The sequence below is a fragment of the Falco punctatus genome (genome assembly GCF_963210335.1).
Source record: "Falco punctatus genome assembly, chromosome: 4".
Taxonomy (NCBI): Eukaryota; Metazoa; Chordata; class Aves; order Falconiformes; family Falconidae; genus Falco; species Falco punctatus.
In genome coordinates, this window is record NC_137583.1 from 9,057,323 (window position 1) to 9,081,876 (window position 24,554).

The window sequence follows — 24,554 nt, forward strand, 5'->3', positions numbered from 1 at the left end:
AGGTTTGCTTTTCATCTTCCTTGCAGGATTGTGGAGATACAAGTACGTGACTAGGTTAAGGGGTCGGTAATGGGCACTGATTAGTTCATCACAACTATACGTGTTTTAAATAGATATAAGAAAACGATAATTAGACTGAAAGCCATCGCCTCTGAGAGCACACGCGGTAGTGGGATGACATGGGAAAGAGGAATGTACTCTGTATAAAATGCTTTGGGGTTTGTATGTTACTTTCTTACAAGCTTTATTATAAATGCTGATAAAGAAAAAATGTTGATATGGAGAAAATAGAGGATAAAAATTGTTTTGGATATGTTTTTAGTGTTTAGTCAGACTGAGAGTTATTCATACTGTGAAAAGGGAGCATAAAGTAGTGCTCATCCATACTGTATAAAGGATACTTTCAGGCTTGCATTCAGATAAAGGCTCACGTTTGTGGTTTGTTTGGGGTTTTCTTTGCATGGGAAGTTAAGAATATCTAGATAACCTTGTAGCATAAGTATTAATAATGTAAGTATCGTATCAAGCTTGTGAAATAGACATTTACAGGAAGTACAGCTGAAGAGGAGGAGGAGGATTCTAGGTTGCAAAAGCGCAGTGGATTGCCAAGCATATCACTGGTTTTAAATGATTTTTGGATGGGATATGAGAATTTTTTACTACTTTTTTTGGCTGTCGTTCAGTTGTGGGGAGGGGTAATTTAAACGTGAAGGGGAATTATCGTTTTCCTACAGCGCACAAGATAAATATTTTTGTTAAGTTTTCTTAATGGAGTTCTGGTTCTAACCCAGTTCTACCCCTGTGACAGCTTCTTGGCATGAAGCAGCTGTCTGTCACACAAATAAACATCAAATAAATGAAGAATGTCAGCAAAAGTGTAATATGAAACTAATAATTAGTTGTCAAAGTTTTGGCTAGTTCACTGTGAACAGCTTTTCCCTAATTTTTTTTTCATATTTTTTTTTCTTCCAGAAATATAAAGAATATGAGAAGGATGTTGCAATAGAAGAAATCGATGGCCTTCAGCTTGTGAAGAAGTTAGCAAAGAATATGGAAGAAATGTTTCATAAAAAGTCTGAAGCTGTACGGGTAAGCATCAAATAATCTGTATTGCAGGGAATCTTCTGAGTTAAATAACTGTCCTTCAGTTCAAATCTAGAAAAAGATGCAGATACCTCAAATGGAACTAAATCCAAAGTTCCTCTAATTGTGATAAAGTACTACATTACTCTAAAGATAACTTCATGATCGTTAAGTATCTATATTGAGCTTTTGGTACATCTGTAGGTTTCTGTGGGGTTGGTTTTTTGGCTCTCCATTCTGATCCTTCTTTTGCAGTAGATTTAGTGTCTTATTAGACTAGATTTACCATTAAAAAAGTTCTAACTTCTGTGTTTTACTGTATTGAATAGGAGTTCATTGTAACGTGCATGTCCTAAAGGATAACAGTTTTTTTTTCCTGTTGTAGTTTTCACTTTACATTATTCTTTGCTAGACATTTAAGCGACTGCCTGTAACTGGTTCCTGTTACATCACCTATATCAACAAACTAATGGGACATTATGGTGATGCTATTTGCCACCAGCTACTCTATTTTAGCCAGATTTGTCTGCTCAATTGAGTTGGAGGTCTTTGTGTCTCAACTGTGGAGCTGAAGGCATCACACAAAGGACAGGGATTCCATTTGTGCAACTGCAGATACAATTTCACATTCAGCCTTTTATTATTTGTTATGGTGCAAAAGGGAGGAAGGAATTTGGCTACGTTTTAAAGGTTGAATTTTCTGGGCTGGCAGTGAAGGAAAACATATTTCAGCTTGTAAACTGAGCACACTTGGCAGGGGAGTAGAGAAAGACAATAAACATGGAACCCCGCAATGCTATTTTTACTGTCTGTTTTCAGAGAAAAACTGAACTTTAAGACATGTGCAACAGCTTCCAGAAGCCTGCAGAACATTGACCCTGGAGGGGGTTGTTTTCCTTGTTCCTTAGCAGGGAAAACTGCTGCCCTGAGATCATAACAATGTGAAGAAAATGTTCTTGGAGCAGCACTCATTTAACACAAAAAGTGGCCAGCAAGCTGTACACTTGCTGGTTGGAGGAGCCCTATTCCATCAATGTGGAGTGTTACTGGGGAAGGGCGGTTTCCCTCTCAATTAGAGCTTTTTAACAAATGTTTTCTAATGTTGGTGAGTGTTTAAATGGTTTGGTCTCTTCATATAGACGGTGGTTTTATCTGGGGAGAAAAAAAATATAGGACCAATGTAGACCACCATGCTCTGGCTAAAAATAAGCCCAAATTCTGTCAAGTTAAACCGTGCATGCAGTATTGAGTGAAAGAGTTTTAGTGCCGGAAAAAATGACTGAAATTCAGACCTGTCTTTGGAAGGTTTCCATCTTTGAAAAGGAAGCTAGAAGCTTGGTTTGGACAGGGTGACTTCTTTTTTAAAAAAGGATCTGTTTAGTGCACCTTCCAATGAAGTTACTGTTTTTTGCATAATAATATAATGTGTCTCATCTTGCTAACTAGAGATTAGTAAGTGATATTTTGTGTTCTGGGTAGTGAGTAGTGCTTAGTTATTTTATGTACTTATCAGTACAACCCCTTTTGGTACAGTTCAGGTTTTGCATGAGTTCCATCTTTGGTACATCATAGCTAATTTTCTTTTCATATCTGGGGAGGGAACACAGGAGTTACAAAGCTCCTGTGGACCTTAGGCCTCTGCTCCATGCTGAGACAAAGTAATACTGCATCACCTTGCCTCTAAAATAATAGGATTTTGACATAAACTTTTGATGGAAACTTGTATGAAGAGCACTGAAACCTAGAATAGAGTAATATTTTAGGATATGCTCGTGCTGGTATTGGGCTAAGTACTAATTGAAGAGTTCCTTACAAAATCTCTCTTGGCCCTAGAAATAACGGAGTAACCATGGCCAGGGTTCAGCTCCAAGTGTTCAGAAAACGTGTTCCAGCGTTACCTCAAGTTGTTACTCTGCTTCATTCATTAAATCAGCTTTAAGTAGACAACAAAATTCATGGTTTAATTTACAATACTTTGTAGATAAAACATTTTAATCAACATACTTTTTCAGGTTTTAGCAGATGTAGCAATCTGTGACAACTGTTCAGAAAGCCACAGTATATAAAATGATTAATTTTTTGAAAAGGTCAAGAAGAAAGACCTGGAAATATGGCAATCGGATGGCTTGGAAAGGCCTTCAGGTTTTTTTTGTTTTGCCTTATGCTTTCAAACACATTAACTTGTTAAAATCTCCTAATCACATTTGAACTCTCTTCTCCCTCCTCCCCCTTTATATTCTGGTTGAATTTTTATCTTTCTGTCTCATTGCTTTTCATAGGGATTAGTTGGTTCAGTGTGATTTTTATCATATTCATCGCCTGCTTGAATTACCCTTCAGTATGCAATTATCCTATCACAGAATGTCCTATTTTTGTGCTGTCAGATACATAAAATAAATGGAAAACTGAAAGTGCTAAACCAATTATATAACCTTTTGTCATCTACTTACTGATGGAAACCCTTGCAAGCTACTTTTTTTTTTTTTCCCCCTCCCTCCCCAGTGTTCACTATTTACCTTAGATTTATGTCAGTTCAGGATATTCCTGTTAACCATTTCCTTCCTAATACTGCCCTACTTGATTGAATTTCAGAGAGGCAACTTGAGATTTTATTTTGAAATATTTGTGACAAGATTTCAGTTAAAACCACTGAAGAGTGCTTTTCATTCAGTGTTGCTGGTGCTTTGTTTCTGGCTGTGACAAATGTACATGTATCAATTTGCCTTTAATACTATGACATTCAAGTTTGGAAAAATCTTACTGCCCGTAAAGTGGCCTAAGTGGAAATGTTTCCTGTGTTGTTAAGCAGTGGGTTTAATTTTACATCGAAACCCTAATAAACCCTTTGAGAGCCTTGCATAATCCACTGTCACTTGTGACATTGCTTCAGTTGGTTTTCTTGGACTTGTAGTGACTTCACTCATAGGAAATGTGCTTGATCAGTCTAAATTAAGTTAGCTATAATTTTTTTTAGAATTTAAGAAAAATATTTCAGAGTTTTATGATACTTTAGTGACTAATTTTGAAACAGAGAAGGAATAGAGCATGATGACGTAACGTTCAGTAACAAATGACTGCTGCTACTAACTTGATAGTAGAAAAACAGGTGGAATTAAAACTATTCATTTAGTGCTTTTGATTTTCCTACTTAAAGGTATAAAAAAGTCAAGGGAAGATAGAGGGAAGTGAAAAACAAAGCAAAATGAAACATAAGTTATTAGGGAATATTCAGAGAGCTATTAATAAAACTTTAGCTATGCAGCTAAATTTCTATTTTCATTAGTGTTTCTTTGCAAGTAAAGAGAATTCTGTGAAAGTGATTGTTGGTGTACTTGTAAGACGGCAAACCGAGTGTTAAGGATTATTTTTCTTTGAGAAAACTACCTTTTTATTGCTGCAGTGGAAAATGCAAATAAGAGATTTCTTTTTTATTAACTTTTCCTACTGTAGCTACCTGGTGTTCATTGTGAAGCTGATTCTCATTATAACTGTACTGTGAAAAGTAATTGCTGTTGTACAGTAATTCAATTTCAGTGCATTCATGCATCAGTAAGCCAGTGGGGTTTATCTAGAGAAACCTGGGACTTGAAAGCTTTTTATCATGAAATTCTACATGCGGACAAACGTTCTTCCAAGGAATAGAATATCAGCATTTACATTTAACAAACATTTGCAATGAAGAGAAATGGATTTTTTTTCCAGTGATGATTTTTACAGCAGTCTTTAAACTGTGTTCAGATACTGTTAGTATGGTATTGTTTATGCACAGTTAAGAAAGTGTAATGTACGTGTTTGAAATGTTTGTACTTATTCATATACATAGAGGTTTGTACATATATATGTGGGGGTATGTATCTTTACACACATGCATTTTGAGGTTTATAGGTGTAATATCGACAGATGCAATTTACTATTGATTTTTTGCATGTATATGTAGATATATATGTAAGCAAAGTATTGAACTACATATACTGCATCCACTGATTTCCAAGCAAATACTGGTAAATTGGTGTCCTGATCAATAAATTCATTTTTATTTAAAATAAATGAACTGGTATGTTGGCGAGTGCAAAATGAACTTGGCTGGATGAACGCAGAGATCATGGCAAGTAATCTAAAGCTGAGAGTGAAAGGTCCTAAAGAAAGGAATTTTCTTTCTTTCTAAATAGGAATATTTTGCAGTTCTCTGAATAGACTTATTTATGAAAGCTCAGTAAAAAATTCATACTGAATATTGTAGTCAATAAACGTAGCTTTTATTTAAACCACCCACAAGTACTTTAAGGTTCTCTTTGGTGTATTTAGAATTTATCTAGGTTTTGTTGTGTAACTTAATGGTAAGTTCTTCCCCATTTGATCAGAGACATTGGCACAGAGGTTAGTTTTTGTTTTCTGGTTGGTTAAAGGTTGGCATTTATAACTGGATTTTGAAAGTAGACGCTTCACTAGGCAGACTTCTTGCCCATTGTGAAATGTCTTTCTATTCCAGGAGTTATTTCAGTCATTGACTTTAAGATTATTGCTTCCAGTTGATGCCACTGAACTTGTACAGAAGTGTAATCACAGGAAACAAACTAAATAAAATTCAAGTTTTAGAAAGGTATTGTTATTTCACATTTTCTCATTAATAAGAAAGGTTTTGTGTAATCTTTTGGGGGCTTTTCTTCTTAGAGTGGATAATTTTTGTCATTCTTTTCAGTTGATGTTATTGACTGCCTTCCTTCCCCCACCCCTGTTTACATTGAACTTGTCTCTTTTGCCAGTGTCATCAGAATGAGGGACAGGTTACAGGAAGGAGAGTCTGCACGTCGCTGAGGAAAGACAGAGAAAACTCAGTCATACAAAAGGAGTGGAGAATGAGCACAGTGCAGTGAAAGAGCACTAGGGTTGATGTAGAAGGGATCTGAATAAATTATAGGAGGTTTATTTAATGGATTGAGAGGTAGAGGAAAAAAAATAAATGTGGTGATATATGGAAAATGGGAACCCGGTAAAGGATTAAAAACAAAACAAAACTCCAAAGAAATGCACCTTTCTGTTCAGTAGTCTTGGATCTAGGTTCTTAGTACCATTGAGCTGTGGTTGGTTTCGTGTGTGCATGTCTGTGACCAAAGCAGATAGAGCTCTGAATACAGGAGAAGTATATCTGTGGAATTAAATAAAATAACATTTTTACTCTGCTAAATTTAAAACTAGTCTGACTTGAATGAATATGTTGTATTGAACATACATTTAACACACGTGCCTCATTGAAGGATCATTCAACTCTAATTGGAAATACTAATCTTCAGGGCTACCTCAGCAGGTTATTGAGCCAATTGTGGCTAGCCATGTTGTGGTCTAGACCATCATAGGAACTGCAAGGCTTTGGATCGTTTGTGCACCTTACAGCTCAGATTAGTTCTCAGCGGTATAATTAACTTACTTTGATATCAAAAATCAAATATATCAAATGTAATATACTACAAGATATTGCTAGTGTCCCAGGTTCATTGTATATTGTTTTCTTATAGCCTGGCATCTCTAGTGCAGACATTATTACATATAAAGTCATCTGTTTGCTATTCCTTCCACTGTGTTTTTAAGTGGGGTTTTAAAATAACAGCAGTCTCCATTATTTTCTACCTTTTTACTACTTAATGTATAGTCTGTGAATTAAGGATTGCTGCAATATAATTTCCAGTTTACATTCCTGCATACTGTGCATTTTTGTAGAAACTGTTAAAATCAGGGAAGTTGAGGTTGTTGCTGCTATGCCATTATGCCAATTAACAACATTTACTGGGAACAGAACATTTTTCCATGGTGGGGTTTAGAATTTGGATTTTACTTTTGTTGACTTGGAAATTGAGAAATGGTGGCTTCCCACAGCGCCTAAAGAAAAATTGAGGCAACAGTGAGGAATATTCCAAGTGAATTTTGAACTTATTTTTTTTGGCACTGTTTTAAATGTACACTGTCTTCAATATCCACTGTGTATTTTATTTCACTGTATTTTTATTTTGATTTTTCTATAACTTTGATCAAGGCTAGATTGGAAATGGCATTTTTGAGAAAAGAAGCAAATAATCATTCCTATTTCATATTCATATAGTAGAAGATAGAAAAACCTTAAATGTCAAAACTTATTACTTTGTTAGGTTCACTATTTCGAAATGTAGAATAATACTTTTTCACTACCCACTTTCTCTCATTGAGCTAATTTGCATCTGCCGAATTAGAAGGAAGTAAAATGAGTGTCAAGATGCACTCTTTAAAACTGTGCTGCACAATGGGTGCTATTCTGACCTCTGTTTTTTTAATATTTTTTTTTAATGTATTAAGACAGGTTGTTTTTATCAGCAGATGGAAATGAAAAAAAAAAAAAAAAACCAAACCACCATTAAGTTTATAAAATTACTGGAGGAAAAAATTATAAATGGCTGTGGGTAGAAGGAAATTATGGTGAATCAGCCCAGTGTCACTATAAATAGTTTTAAATGACAGAATAAAGACCTAATGAATAAAGGAGAAATGGGTACAATTGTGTTAATTAGTGACAACAAATTAAAGGTTTTCAGCAGTATTTTTGTATTCCCATTTAGTATTTTAACTGTAATTGTTTCTAGTTACTTGTAGTATCATTTGAATTTTGCTCATAGTTCTACTAGTCTTCATATGTAAGCGATGTTGTGAATGCATGAAGAGTTTATTTGCTTTTTGGCAAATTAGACTGCACTAGAAAATGAAAAGATGGTTAGCAATCCACTGACAGTCAGTGGAGTATTCAGTAGCATAATACATCACCTTGATAGTTATAGTTGGAAGAATATTTTAAGGCACAGCAAATACTTTTCTTTTTTATTACCATTGCGCTTAAGGATTGCTTTTGCTAAATCTGTAGAAGTTATGGTCTTTGACAAATGAAGCAAATGAAGCATTAGCAAACCTATTCTGGTGCCGATTGGCTGGGTTTCATATTGCTTCTTTCCTTTTTAGTTCTTTGAGTTTCACAAGACATATATAATTTGCTATGAATTCTGAAAAGGGAGGAAGTTGGGTGTTGGGTTTTTCTCTGTGTGTTTGTTGTTTTTTAAATTGGACCTTAGGTGGGCTGCTCTTATCCTTAACATCCATTCCCATCACATTGCTGCAATGAGTGCTCAAACTGTCCTTGGTTATGTTGCTGGTGAACAAAAGAAATGAAGGGAAAGGGTACAAGTTTATCTTGTACCTGTACTACCTGTGTAATGGAATTGATAGGTTTAATGGAAGTTACGGATTTTGTCTGTAGGCCTCTCTGAATGATAGCAGGGAGCCTGAGTGCAGTGGTTAAATCTTTATCTAACTCTTGTATGTCTTAAAATCCAGGCTAGCTGTGTCTACAGAAAGCTGTTCTTCAGGCAGGTAGTAGCAGGGGGAAGAGGCAAAACCTGAAAAACTCCGTTGCTTTTTCTCATGCATACTGAGTTCATTGGTGTTTACGTTCCACAGGATGAAAAGAAAACCAGCAAAATCTTCAAGGAGATCTTTCATCTACTGTTTAATAATATTTTTTTTAACAGTTCAGGAATGCCTCTATTGCAAAGACTTTAATTAGATCAAAAGAATTTTGTAAATCAGCCTTACTTTTCTCTGCTCAAAATGAATTCTCTCTTTCTGCTTTCTGAGTACTAACATGTATTAAAAAAACAAAACAAAACAAAAACCAAAAAACCCAAAACAAACAACGAAGTTGCTAGGTACTGTTTTTGAGCAAGCAGCAGTCATTCATGTTGATCACACTTAGGAGATTAGGGGATATGTATTTGTGAAGATTTCCAGGGAGTTATGTGCATAACCTGGTACATGCAGTATCTAGGAACTACTGTTTCCTAAATGTGCAATTTTAAGGCTCTGCAGATTTGGAGCTTTCATTGTCTTGGTACAACTTGAAATAAATATCTACAACAAATGAAGTGACGTGAACTATGCTTTTGAATTCTGGCTGTCTTTAAAACTCTGGCATGTTTGTGTGTTTTAAAAAAAAACCCCACACAACAGTCCACACAGTCTAGCCAGTCTTAGAAAATTTAGTTAATTTCTTTTGGAAGTTCACTTAGAAAAAAGGAGAAATATTCTTCAGAAAACAGAGGGGGGAAGAAAGACTTATAGAGGAAACTTAAAAGCATTTGCTGCTGGAGACAATTATGATGGTTTCATCTTCAGTACCGAGAAAAGAAGTGAAAAGTATTTAGAGATAGTGCATTCAAATAATAGAACACTTATCTGAAAGTACAGGCAGAGAGAAAAATCAAACCAGCCACTTCACAGAATAATTCTTGTATTAGACTTCATTGCAAAAGTACGTAACGTTCAGTCTTTGCCATAATTTTGAGATACTTTCCACACACCAGAAGGGAAACAATGATGTATTTTGGAAGAATGAAGTAGGATAAATTAACCTTATGTATCCTTCTTTCTTATCGCTTTTTTAGAGTATTAGCATATTTCAATATTTTACATTAACATTAATTATTTTAACAAAAATAGTCATATTGTCCAACTTACTGTTCAATGTGTGGTTTAAAGTAGTCACTTCAAATAGTAATGCATTATAATTAAATTTAATTCCACTTGCACAGCTGTCACCTGTTCAATTTTTATCATAATTCTTATTTTATATTGCAAATACATGTCATTAAATCTGTTTTTGAACTATAAAAGATTCTCAAATTTTATAAATACTGCTACTTCTATGTCATAAAAAAATGAATGACAAATATTCAGTCAGCTCACTTTTAGAGTGTTTACTGATACTTATTACTGACTATAAATATTCTCTTGAGAAGATACCCTGTAGCTTGCTCGCTGTTCATGTAGCATTAGCATTGTTCCCACAACCATACATACATTCAATTTAATGCTTACATAATAAAAAAAAGTTATAGTCTCAAAAATAATGGTCAAATTGGTGTAACCGGCGTTTGTACAGAGTGTGTTTTCAAGCTGCTGCTTCATTTTCTTACTACATGGATGATGCCAAAGTCCTCTGTTCGGTCTGTGGTCTAAGAGCAGTAGTAAGGAGCAGCCTGGCAAAAGCTTTCTTGGTGGGATTTAATGAATTGTCATTTATCAATAATTTGAGTAGGGGAGAGACTACCAGCTCGGTGTAGCTCTTAATTTTGAAGCATTCAGAAGCATTTAAATGAAAAGAGCTATGCAGAGAGTTCGTTAGTGTTTTTGTAAGACTGTTAACTCTTGGCCTTGCTCTTTATTTGTGATAGCAATTCCGGTGGGTGGTGTTAGGTCGGGTACCTTAGTTTAGTCTAAACTGCTGCTGGAGCACTGCTGCGAGAGACCCTCCTACATGCATGACCGAGGGGAAATAGCCCATTTATCCTCTTCACTCTCACTTTTTGGGGGTTTATTTGATTTTAGTATAAATAAGTAGGAAGTTGCCTGCTTAATCTAAAGTACATTCAGCTTTGTTTGTATCTGCTAACAGTCAATAACATATTCCAAATGTACACAGCGGTGGTCAGCAGAGTGTGTTCTCTTCTCTCTCACCTTTTGAATTTTTAGCACTTACTGGTTCAAAAGTCGTTTGCCTCATCTTATTTTCCCTGCACATTAGTTACTTTTATCTTCTTATCTGAATAAACTATGCTTTATTGATTTATACAGCAAACCTGCCCTGCTCTTTCCCCCAGCTGAAGAGTTTCTTTAAGACGGGGAAGCCAGACAGGCTCTGGCAGCGCGCTGGTTGCATGCACGGGTCCCAGACGGGCTCTGGCAGCGTGCTGGTTGCATGCACAGGCACTCTGGTTGCTTCAGACACCTTCCAGTGAAGGTGGGGAAGAGAAACTTTTCACAACAGTGTTGAATTTCAGGTGGTTACAATTCTGACTTGAGTAAACCAGTTCAGGTTTATCATGACTGACCTGGTGCTATGTGAAATGCTTTTGCGAGATAAAAGGAGACTGAGAGTGTAGATGCTGAGCATTTTTCCTGGAAAAGCGGAGAGGTTTTTGGGGTTTTTTTTGAGATTGACTGCAGTGTTTAGTTAACTATTCTAGTCTTAAACTGTATTTAAATAGCTGTGTGAAGTGCAACTGTAATAAAATAACAGATCGATGCTGTCACTAGAACTTCAAATGCTTAAAAGCAGTCTTCCTTTTGATGAATGCCAAGAAAAAGGCTCAAGTTTTGTTTGTTAGTGCTTTTTGAGTTGCCCTAGTGTGTGCTTCAATGTGCTTTCAAGTTGGCAGCAGCTTTTTAAAAAGAAGTTTCCCCACCAGCTTCCACAGGTGCTGGCTCCTCTCTGTTCTCCATTACTTTTCCTTTCACTCCACTGACATGCAGCAAATGTTTGCGTGGCTGTGCAGAATAGTCTGAGAATTGTAAGACCGAAGATTTATAGAGTCCAGAAACCCCAAAACAAAAACCCTGAGGGGCTTGCTTTCGCTTAGATTAATTAAGATTTTGTTCTTTGCATGAGTTGATAAATACTTGTATCAGCAAATCACGAGAGGGAGATAGGAGACAGGGAGGAGTAGGATCATGTAATGGACACTGCTGCTTTTTTCTTTTCCTTATGGGGATGGTGGTGATGGCTTAATACCGTATGCAACCACCTGTGTGTGTTTTTTTTTTTTTTAAGCTCTGTGGTGGCTGCACAACTCTTTAGGGAAATTGTCCAATTACTTCTGTGTAAATGAGATGCTTCAGGTGTGATGTGTGTGTTACTGTGCTCACACTTCTTTGCTGTTGCATCCCATATAGCACGTGAACATCTCCTCCTCCAACCCATAAATAACTATTTTCTTATGTATGTTAGCTGCAGAAAGTTGATCTCTCTAGCTCAAACTGTAGGTGTCTGATCAAAAATGTTTCAAATTAGTAACCTCAGTCTCTAGAGCTTCAGGAAAAAAAAAAAAAAAACAAACAACCCCTTAAATTTTCAATTTCTGAGGGAATAAAGCAAACTGGTTCATGCATGGCACATACCAGTTGTCAGATTTGAGGCTTTTGCTGGGCAGAAGGGCAACATCCCAGGGACAACATAAATCCATTGAAGCCTGAATCTCATAGTGCTCAAATTCTGATGGTACTTCAGTCCTTGACGCTGGAGATTAATCAGTTTTAGGGGTGATGGGAGGGGTGGAAAGAATCCTCCTAAAAACACAGCCTTGCTGTTAATCAATTTTACTAATTGATTAATATGTGCTTAAAAATGACACGTTAACAGGTTTCAGATAACTTCAAAAGATGGAGGTGGACTCTGAATGTGGGGTTTTGTGAAAATGTCCAGGCAATTCTTTCCATGTACACAGACAAAAGGATCATAAAACGTTAATGTTGTAGAATTAGGATTTTTGGAAAATACAGCTGAGGACCGCAGCTCTGTGAAGCAGTACTGCAGTGTGCCTGTGTAAGGGTGGGTACAGAGGGTGACAGGTTTGCTTGAGATATCTATTTTGAGATGACAGAAAGTTAAAAATCATGGGGTGGGTGGAGAGGCAGAAATGTGAGGTTTGTTTTTGTGATATATCATGTTTGGAGGGAAGAGTGTGGTATAGCTCATGTTCTCTTTCTTAAGTGTAATGTCATTTGGTGCTTTCTTTGGTGCTGATAGAACAACAGTGCAGTCATTTATTTCAGGTAGCATCTTGATTTCAAAACCATGAAATGATGCCACATTAACTTTGGTACATGTTTTAAAATAAGTTACACTGAAGGGAACAAACAATAAATTATAGAAAACACTTTATAACTTGTTTTGCTGTCCGTATGAATAGATACAGCTACGTATTCTTGGATCAAATGCATTTCTCAGTCCTTTAAGCTAGTGCAGCCTATCTTGGATGATTGCTTCTGGCATTGCTGTGCAAGTACTCCAGGAGGATAAACTGTTTGAGTAAATCATAACAAAAAAGGTGTTTCGTGGAAGAAATAAACAGTTCCAAACTAATACTATAAACTGATGTTTTATTGACGAATCTTTTTTATTATAAAGGTTAAATTACAGCAATTGTGGCACAAAGCACTACAGAAATACTACATCATAGAAAAATCTTGTGCCCTGCGTTTCTGATGGGTCATTTCAGTGCAATGAAAAAATGAAACAGAAACATTATATGCAAGAAAAAAATGGAATAATTGCTCTGTACCTGCAAGTCTTTGTTTTAAAAACAAACTGGAATTGGAGAAGCAAGTTCTGCTGCAGAAAAATGCACAAGCTCTATGAGGCAGAAAAATGCACTTAGAGATTTCATGTATATCCATGTCACCCTTCTCGGATTTATCATAGCATGGGCTATATGCTACAACCTCCTCCACAGGGTAACTTTTTATATGTGTCAGAAAATATTTGCAGAATATCTGAGGTTAATTCTTTAATTCTTATGCGTAAGGGTAAGACAGTATTTAAACCCACTTTAGTTCATAAATCTTTGGCATAGGTAAGGAGCCACATTAAGGGACAACACTGGTAAACATCTTCATTTGATAATTTATACCTCGCTTGGTTTCATCAGTGGGATTTTTTGTTTTGGTATCCCTTGGGGCTAGTGCAATGATGGGATTTCATCCTCTTCAATACACTGAGCAGACAAGAATAAAATCTGTAATTAAAAAGGATTGGTTTATACTGTAATTTATCATTATATTGAAAAAAGTGGGTTTTGTCAGGAAAATCATATTTTCATCACTTGTTTCCCATCTCTTGTGGTGAGATGATAATTTAGCACTTTGTAAATGTGCCAGTAAATTAGTAATTCTAGAGTCATTAATTTTGCATTTATCTTATTTGTGTTATATTTAAGGATATTTATGGAGCTTTACTTTTTTACACTTGAAAAATATTACTTCACTGGTTTTTTTTTTGAGATGGCTCTAAGAAGACTAAATTATCTGCTTTTAATGCAAGTATTTTTGACATATAAAAACGGAAATAGTGCCTTGATTTGTGAATAAAGCAATTTTCATGTAAATGTCACTGAATCATTATAGAAATGGGAACAGTTACAGTTATTTTCCTTTTGGTTTTAAAGAATTCCATGCTTGTGATCTAGAAATTAAATCACCAACCTCTTGATCTTTATTTTTGACTTAAGTTGAGTAAGGGTTTGGATAAAGTCATAAAAGATGAGTCTATAGGTGGCTAAATGTACTGATGGGCAACCTTTAACTCAAGAAGCCCACTGATTGCCGTAAGCTGGAATGGTTTACTAAAAAAATAATAATAATAATAAAAATTTTGTCCTGCTTCTTAAATTCTTTTCTTCAGCATGCACTGCTGACTGCCGCTGGAGAGTGGTTTGGACTCTCTGTCTTATGTCTTTTACATGCTGACACTATAAGTTGTGATAACATAGACTCATTGCTGTGATTCTGTAAACATCTTGAGGAGCTGAACTTCAGAAGTTATTAGATGAATGCTATGCTTTTGAAAGACTAAGTAGTGTGTTGAGCTTAGGATACAGTTCTTTGGGAGCTAGTATAATCTTTAATAAAAAAAAAAAAAAAATTACAAACTGCTGTATGTTTCTGGCTTTTTTCTTTCCTTCATCATCTTGTTTCCTGAGCTCAGGTCAGTGTGATATGATGTCAGACACAACCACATGCTGTATCTTCAGCTTTTATTTTTCTGCACAGAGAAGTAAACCATGCAGATGATTCCTGTCGCCTTTGTGCAAACCCAAAGCAACGTTCAGAGGAACCTCAGAGTATTGCATCATGTGAAGCACAAGTTCCTCGGATCTAGATCAATACAACGCCAATGTGCAAAACCATAAATATAAAAACAGAGAGCTGACTTGGGTTTAAAATAGTCTGAGGTCTTTGGGGGGGTTTTGTGTGTGTGGTTTGTTTTTTTTTTTCCCCCAGTCTTCTTTTTGGATGGTGAAACTCAGTTACATGTAATACCATGGCTGGTGATGGATGTGAGTGGATGATGAAAAGTAGGTAGATTTTTACTGTAATAATAATCAAATTTTGTTAGTCTGTTTCAACCAGAACTCATCTCTGAGAAAATGGCAGTATCTTATATTCTGTTCCTGGCTGCAGATGACAGTTTTGAATATTTACGTAGTACCCTGTTTTCCATTTGAGGGCATGATTAATTGGTAGAAATACACTTTATTACTCTGTGTCTCTCCTGATGACTGTAACACAATGTATCACATAAACACTTCATAGAATCGCTTGCCATTTTTCATGACTAAGGAGATAACTTGTGTGTTTGGGAAGCTGCAGGAATGGAGATTAGTTAATTATTTTAGGCTGTTCCAAATGACATTCTGTGCCAAAGGAATTATGAGAGTCTTGATCGACTTCTTTAAGCCAGAAGCAATTGTAACTCTTGGGTTTGGAGTTTCACAGAAAATATTTAATTACCTTGGTTCTTCCATTTCTTTTTAAACACATGTTCTTTTTAGAAATAAAATAAAATTCCTGATCACTGTTGTGGCTTTTGTACTGAATTCCAAGGCAAATAATTAACTTCTATGCTGTGTCAATACTGTCTGCCACCTTCTTCCCAGATCCTTTGTGGTGTGGCTGCCTCCCTGCCAACATGCATACTACTTTTTTAAAGAACTTCTGCTTTTCTAATATTTTATTGGATGTTTTAATTTTGGACAACTTGCTGATTTTCTTCACTGTTTGTCTTCAATCATCTGTAAACTATTTTTTTCTTAATTATGCCTAAGTCTACTTTGTCTGCGCTGCTGGGTTACTCATCATGTGGTGCTTCATTTTATGTTCTAATCTGTTTGCCCACTGCCTTGCTCCTTTAGATATTTTTAAACTATGATGATGTACTTTTTCTTTTTTCCCATAATTAAACCAGTTATTTATCTTTCCCATTGTAAAACTAATGAAATCAGTATTGACTTTCCTGTTTCATCTTTCAGATATACATTGTATTTATGAATATAACATATTTATTAGAATTATGCGTTCATTGTGAACAGATAAGGAAGAGACTGATTATTTTGCAATTACCCTGAGGTGAAATTCCAGGAATAACTTTCAATTCTTTTGATTCCTTTTGTCTGGGTATACTGTTTGCTAAGGAAATGATGGCTGTAAGCCCATATGTTGCACATTGCTTTCAGTGCACGAGTCTGCAGGATGGGTAATCTTCCTATGGAGAAATCAAGGCAATGGGAACTTTACAACTGTCGATAACAATGAAAGAGATTAAAAAGTCACAAGGCATGTTTTGAGTATAAATGAGGTATTTGTTTTGAAGGTAAGGGTTTGAAAAGAAGGCTTCTACCCTTTCAGAATGCTAGAAATGACGACTGAAGTGAAACCAGTTAAGCTAATCGATTGTAGCTGAAGCTACTTGCATTTTTAGTGTTCCTTATACAAAATACTCAAGACTAAGGCATAGTGGTGTGGTTTAGTTTGGTAGAATTAGCTTTTGTAATTAGACTAACCCCTAAGAAAGCCATTGTGAAGTTGGGAATGGTTCCAGCCATTCTCTGTGTTTAGAACTGGGTTATCTTAATATTTCTTTGCACTGTGAGTATATTGATATGCAATTTTAAATGTCAATTACTTAACAGTTGTGCTGCCACATGTCTGAAAATTCTCAGTAAAAGAAGTCACTTTATATGAAGAAAGATCAAGAATTATTATGTTCTAGAAGCTGAAGGCAGAATAAAGGAGTTTATTAGAATATCTTTAAATATTAATTTGTTAATGACTAGATTCAAAAGTCAGTTTTTATCATATAGGTATACTGAGTTTTGCAAGACGACTCTTTCTGTGAATGTATGGGAGTAGTAGAGTACAACAGATAGAAAAAGGTAGTTGTCAGCATGATCCCTGATGACACAATCGGGTGATGGCACTGAAAAAAAATGATGGTTTTACTACAAGATCAAAAAAGAATAAATCATTCTTTAAAAATGTTTAAAGAGTAAAGTAGTACAAAATAATGGCTTCTATATTAGATGTTCTCAAAATATTTTCTTGTGTAATATATTATTGTGTCAATCTCTAGGCATATTTGTTTTTACTGCTCACATATTGTTAGAGTGCTTGGCAGGTATAGAAGAAACATTATCTTATTTAGTTGCAAAACTGTAAAAGTCCAGCTGCTCCTGCTGAGGATTCCCTGTGTTAAAGGAGTATAGGATGTAATAAACACAAACTCTAGGCTTTCTGTATGAAATAACTAAAATATTTCATCTAAAATAAAAAGCTAAGTCAAAGTTAGAAGCCTTTCATATATGGTGCATGATTAAATGAAGTCTTAAGTAGGTTCATTTTGCAGCAGAAAAGTTGGCAGTTGTGGTAAAATGTATTGCTTCATGTTGTAAAGGCAATTGATCTGGGGTTGTTCTGGTTGGGCTGTGGAGCACAGACTCAGGAGGATGCGCAGCATTCTAGGTGTAAATGTAAACTCTGCAATATTGTTCCAGAATTCAAAGACATGGCATTTATAAGTAACCATAAACACTGCATTTCTTCAAGGAGAATTCAGTGCCAGTTCTGTGATAGAAGCTCCGTGCAGCATACCTCTACCTTTGTTTTGCTCCTGTATGAGACAAATCCATGTTGTTCGTGCACGTTTTGCAAGGCTGGAATCCTTGCAGGAATCAAAGTAGTTGGCATATTTTATTTCTTCTTGCATGGCGTATAAATGTCCAGTGTGAAGGGGTAAGTATGTGGGATGATAAAAATCATAAGCTCTAAGCTTTAGATTAATTTTAATTTGTTGGAATAAAAATCTTCCAAGGCAGTTGAAAAGAAAGATAAACTCACAGGCGTTTGCTGATTGCAGTCCTCCAAAAGCTGGTTTAAAACTCCAGTGTAGAAAAACCTATGATGACTTATGTAAAATCTATCATTCAGATTAAAAAAGGTTTGTAAGTGTTTTTTCTTTAAGTCATGTAAAATATTTTGCATGTTATCATTAATGCCAGTATCAAGGAAAACATCTTTTCAGACTGTAAATGTGACTGGATTTAGTTATGATCTTTATGTGTGGTAACAAGAATAATTTAGTATCAAAGCCTAGTTCACCCTCTATATTCAGTCTGTCAAAGCAAACTTATTTACCAAGTCACACTGATTGCAATATGGACATTTGTCCAGTCAGAAATTATTATCACCAGCAACTGATTTCATGGAGGACTTTGACCAGCCTGCAATGGTAACTTGAAATTATTGCTAATAATAATTATTGCTATTGGGACTGAATTTAAGGGGGTATTTTGGAGGAGAAATGGCTTTGTTATCTATTATAAATGGCTTTGTTATCTGTTATTTAGTTCCCCCTGTTTCTGTTACAAAGCCATGATGTTTTAAAAAGTGAAATGAGAAAGTGGTATGGTGATTGTTACTCCAGAAATTAATTGCACTGCAATCTAAAGTGGGCTGAAAATTTAATTTCAGTCTAAAGTTAAAGAACATAAAACTTTATCCAGGATGAAATTTCATTCAGTGTGATTTCACTATTGGTTGCTTATAATGAATGCTTCTTGGGAGACAAGCAAGCATAAGCTACTGGCACAAAAACAGCTTGTAAAATTTTATAAAAAAAAAAAAAAAGCAATTATTCTACCAACTTTGTAAGCTTTGTTTTTGTTGTTTTCTTTATTTTATTTCCATTTGCTTTTTAAAAAGGGCGTATCAACCTCAGTGTTTCTTCCCACAGAATTCTGCTTCTTTTGAAAAATCTAACCTTCCTTTTCTGCTAGTGAATTATTTTTCATGCTGTTCATTTATGAAGAGTTGAGAACGGAAAAATTATGTGTGAATTCTAATCTTTACTCTAGGTACTATTGTGTTAGCTAACTGTTTTAGTCTTCTGGTATGGCATTCATTGTATAGGAATTAGATGGTGCAAATAATTTTAATTTATTGTTTTGGTGCAGTAATAACATTAAAATAACTAGGAAAGTGAGTTGTTCTTTGCACTAGAATAAAGAAAAATTTAGGTAAACACTATTAATTTGCAACATTTTATATCACTTGCCTAGTCTCACTTTTATATAGCTCCCAATATATTTTCAAATGTGCTATCACACTTGTGGTTAAAAGCTGTTAAATTGTTCCCTTTTGCCTTTCTTTCATTGGGGAATTGGAGTGCTCTGAGCCAAAATTAGTGTTCAGGTCATTACAAAGACACTGCTGATATTGTATTTCATACTTAATGAATCTTTATTGGCATCTGGGTCTAACCTTGACTCTGCTTAGTGAATCATAACTTGGCAGTCTCTGAGTAGGTGCTCCATTGTCCTATCAAATTCTAGCATAAAGAAACTTGGTCTTTTCCCAGGTATTGCCAATTGCATAGTAAGGTGCAGTTTTGTGGTTATTTAAAAAAAAAAAAATAATCTGTGCTCCAGTAAGACCTCATACCACAGGCAATTGGGTAAGTAAGGTAGCAAGGAAGAGAAAACAACTATTAGATTTTAAAAATAGTGGGATCTGAGATAATAGAAAAGTAGGTATGTTTTCAAAATGTGAAAAATACTGGGTGAAATCCCACCTTCAAACTAACAAGGAACTCATTTTGCCATAGACATGGTCAAACAGCATTTGTTCACAGGGGTACGTGTGTGTGAAATTAATACTTGTATACAGGCATATGTATGTTTCTAGTAGGCGAGTGGTATTGCGATGTGGTGAGTGGCATTATGATGCAAGGGTGATGTAACAGAAACGATCATAAGCTTTCATTTAGTGGTCACTAAGGTCTTATGGTCCTAGCAAGAGATGTAGCTTGGGCAGCCAGCTGGCTCAAGTCTTCAGGCTTCATCAGACCAGTCTATATGATCATGGTTTACATCTCAAAGCCTCACTCTTGATTTGGTAGCTGTGCTCTGGTTTATGCTGAGGCTTTTTGCCTCATGCTTTCAAATGTGATAAAGGCCACTGTGAACTCCCTAATTTCTCTGTAAGCTTTCTGCTAGGGAATACCACAGTACACAGCACAGCTGCACCTTCAGCAGCATGTGGGTCAGGTCCTTCTGTCTTCAGAAGGAAATAATGAGCTTAAAAAGCAAAGATAATCTCAGGTTTGAATGACTTTATTGCAAGTGAGTTACATACCTGTGGATTCCTCACTCTGGAAAAAAAGAGACCTGAGGGATGGGGTATATATAAGTGGTCAGTAGCATCATAAATGATAAGTGAGGGTTGGAGAGCAAGGCTGCTCTGCTTTCCAGTGCAATGCCTAAGGGGGGTGCTCAGTTCTGGTAAAGTCCCAGAGCTGCAGGCTTGAAAGCTTGGAAGGGTGCTCTGGACCGCTGTCATATGTAGATACATTGTTATTTTGTACTTGCTTGGATTTCTTCCTTTGGCCACTTCCGAGAATGAATGCTGGTCTAGATGGACTCCATGACCTGTGTGCACATACCTGCCCTCAGGTTTAGGAGGGGAACTATGTAGAGTAGCTCTGGAGTAGTTATGGCCCTGAAAAGCCTGGACTCAGCAACTTGCTAGCAAGGAGATAGATTTCTATGAAGAAAGTTAATTAAACTAAAATGAAGTAAGAAAAATTCAGAAGTCATCGATCTCTGTTGCAGAGAGGCTGTATTTTTTAAGGTCAGCTCCAGTCTAGAATCCATAATGCCCAAATACAAATACATGAATGCAGTTTCCCAGACCTTTGGATGAGTGCTCCCATTGGTTGACTCTCATGTATTCAGAGGGGTGTCTCACTTATACTAGAAATGCAATTCTCTTCTTGCACACACAAAAAAACCTGACAAATTTTTAATCAAGTTTAATTTTTGACAAGTCAGTTTTGTGCCGTTTTTTTCTTAAGTCAAGCTCTATTTTAAAACCTGAAGACTAATTTGCTTTCTTTAGATTTGATGTATGTTCAGCTCTTGTACTGATAGTTTCAAAGGTTCACAAAGGATTTTTCTCTCTTTTTTTTTTTTTTTTCCCCAGTAACCTGCCTCTGGCAAGAGATACTGGTGCAAAGTGGTCCCCAAGCAGTGTTTTGGATCTCTTTCTTATTTTAGCAATGAATCTGACTTTCGCCACAGGGCATACCTAGTACTTCTGCTTTGTGGATGTTCCTTACAATTCAGAATGTGTTGTGGTAGGTGCCGTGTGATATAGGAGGAAAAATGTTGGCAGCGAAGGATTTTGTGGGACTTAAATGGAATGTGGAATACTGCAATCAAGACAGAATATTCAAATGTCTCACTTAAACTGTCAGGCAAAGTAGATATGCAGTGATGCTTATGTTCTGAGAATATCAAATCTGCTGCTTGTACTACCTTCAAAGAGATACTTTGAAATAGGAATTGCAGCTGAGATTAATTCTGTATAGCACTCTCCCCATCTTCTGGAACTGGCATCAAATTTTGCCTCAGAACAAGACAAAAGCTCGACAGACATATAGGGAGCTTCTGAAAATGGTAAAATTCTCATTGGAATTGTAGAACAGCAAAACTAGTAATAAGATTTGGTGTATCCTTTAATTTTAATACTTCTGTCTCTGCTCTATCTGGAAAACACTTAATTAAAAAAGAAAGAAAGGAATACCACCAAGGCATTTATTAATTTTGGGGTAAGCTGTGTGAAATCTGTCATTCTGAGTTCACAGTACCCCTGAGCTTCATTTTCTTTGGATTCAAAAATAAACCTTAAAGCTCAAGGATGAACTGCCACCCTGGCTCATTTCATTACTTGAAGCAGATGATAAACCAACCCAGATTTAGCCTTGCTCCCCATAGCCGTGCCGCTTCCCTTAGGCAGCTGCCTCCTGCGAAGAGGCTTGTCAGCAGCGGTCTCCTGTTCCATCCCTGTAGCTCTCCTCTGGCTGGTATTAGCCCTCTTATTCCCAAGAAGGATCTACAGATCTTTCCCTCGCTCTCCACCTAGTTCCCACTAATTCCATGAAAACAACTACAGAAGATGTACTTGGGATATTAATTTTCTTATTTTTTAATGAGCAAGGCATGGTGTTCCTAACCCTTCCCCCTCCACAGCACACTTTCTCTGCTACCTGAAGGAGCAGTTTATTTGATTTTGTTTTGTTTTCCTCTGTCTGCATTCAGGCTGTAGAGGCAGTAAGCTTTGTGACTTTTCGGACTAAAGGACAGGCTTAATTGGCTTTGAAGTTCCCAAACCTGTGCTTCTGAGTTAGAGATTTACGAGTGACTGTGAAAGGGAGCCTCCATGGAAAGCAAATTGGTCTGAAACCAGAGCAGCGCTGGCTGGGTCACAAACGCCTGCTCTGGAGTCCTCTGTTAGCACTTGACGTGAAATTGGAATTGGAATTATTTCCTTGTCTCTGATGGAACTGGCTCCTCTCAGTGCTGTTAAAACATCTGTGCAGATGATTATTTTATCCTGGTGGCGCTCAGAAAATATTCTGAAATCTTTAAGTATTTATTTACTCATAACCTCCTTGGTGAGCCAAAATGAATGAAGTAAACAACCCCAACACCACACTCTCCCAAAGGATTTAGCAGCAGTCTGCATGCTGAACCCCTCGTGTCCAGGAGCTGCACAGCCCTGGTGATATGGAGCTGTCTGCTGACAAACTGGGCTGTAACCCTACTTGAGTTTGTAAAAAAGAAAAGATTCAGAATTACTTTTGAGAAAGTGATTTTTTGTTTGCCTTTCTTGAGTGGACTTTTACTGAGTAAGCGATGCGAACAATGGGAAGGAGTTTATTCTGGGGACTTGAATGCAACAGATTGAATTTTCAGACAGGAAAAACTCTCTTGAACCAAGAGCTATTGAAGTTCTTGGTGGCGTTTTGTCTAGTGTTCCCAAACTTCTAAATCCTGATTTGAACAAAAGATGAATTTGAACTTCTTGAATGACTGTGTATTGTAGCTGATATTGACCACTTACTTCTAAACTCTTCTAAACTCCTGGGATGGAGAAATCTGGGTTCTGCCAGATACCATTCCAGAGAACCCCAGATGAATTCAACTCTGTGGACCCTGGAAAAATAGCTTTCAAATTGCCGTGGGGATTTGCAAATGGATGTGAAGGGATATGCAACTCCAGTGTGAAAAGCATCATTAATGGCTTCGTTTCTGTGATGCAGTGGAACTTTCCACAATGAAAGCCTGTGGGAGTTAGGTTTACCTTTCACAAGAGCAGAATGAACTCCAACAGGAATGCATGGCAAAGAGCCTCAAATTTTCCTTTCCTCCACTCTGAAGTACAAAGCACATTCCTTTGTCCTTGCACTCTCCACTGTGTGCACCGTTAATGTGTAGGTTAGGAAAAGCATATGAATGATTGAAAAGTAACACTAAAAAGCAACACCAATTCAAGTAACATTACTGAAATTCAAAAGAAACTGTTGCATATGTATCATCTTTTGGGAAGAGGGAAAGGGCGTATTTGTGACAAGTGGGAGGCTGGTGTGCTGCTGGAGCTTAACGTGCTGAGACTCCTGTATGGTGTTGCAGGCAGTATAATACCCTGATTCAGGTCTGAAATGTGCAATTTGAGCCCATTCATATTTGAAATTAAGCTATTTTGCTACATATTACCATCTCTTGTAGATTGTTTTTTTTTAAAAAACACAAACTGGTCAGCATATGCAAACTTGTCATTCTTGCAGTTGTTCAAAAGTCTGTGCTGTAATATTAATAAACAGCTTGAAAACACAAAGCTCTTCTATATTTGATATTTTTTTAAAAGAAAAGCTTTTTAAAATATTTGCTTACAATAATGTGAAAAGACAAAATAAACTGAATCAAGTATGCTTTCTGGTTGTGAAATGTTATGTGAAGAGAGTGTAGTGTTTCATGTTATGTCAGGGTAAGGATAGTTAGATGCAGGTTGGTTGGAAAGTTTCTAATATTTTTCTCTTTAATGTGAAAGAATTTCGCAACTGGTAATCTTTTAGGCAATATTAAGTGAGGTGATAAAATCTGTAAAATCTGTTAAATGAACTGAAAAGTGAATGACTCCAAGCTACTTTGGGGATATAAATAGACATCTCAGCAGAGCAAACATAATTTTTCAGGGTTTGATCTTTATACACAAACAATATTTGAATACAACAATTGCCACACAAATCTCCAGAATGTAATACTGCAATTTGAGTTGACTGAACCATTATTTTTGTGCAGCTTTACCTGCAGAAAACAATTAGCTGACCTGCAGAAAACAATTAGCTGTCTTGCAGTGCTAAAGGTATCTTTTTTTAATTCTTTTAATGGTTGAACCTGAAAAAAAATACTATCCGTTTTAAAGAAGCAATACTTCTAAATAAGTTTCAGCTCTACATGTATTAAAACCAAAACAGAAAAAAAACTTCAAAATCTGAGGTTTATTTCTTAATTTCTGAGGCTGAGTAATGTGATGCAAAAAGAGTGGCTTTGCACTGTGCGTTTCATGGAAGGTGACTATGCTACCAAGGTTATTAGAGAATTATGCATTTCACCTTTAAAGCGTTATCTGTCACTGCCACTATGGCTTACCATTAGCATATCCTTTGATGCTTACATGGCATCCAAAAAAAAGTAAACCTAAAGCAAAATAGATATGGGAGTCATAAA

The 24,554-nt window shown here is 36.2% G+C and overlaps 1 protein-coding gene across 1 annotated transcript in view; it reads left to right on the forward strand.

The window, feature by feature from the left end:
• The window catches only part of CACNA2D3 (calcium voltage-gated channel auxiliary subunit alpha2delta 3), a 492,915-nt gene that overhangs the window by 98,234 nt on the left and 370,127 nt on the right, over positions 1 to 24,554 (forward strand). The window contains exon 3 of the mRNA XM_080385033.1: positions 973 to 1,089. Coding sequence (XP_080241159.1) covers positions 973 to 1,089 — 117 coding nt within the window. The remainder of the gene's footprint in view (positions 1 to 972; positions 1,090 to 24,554) is intronic.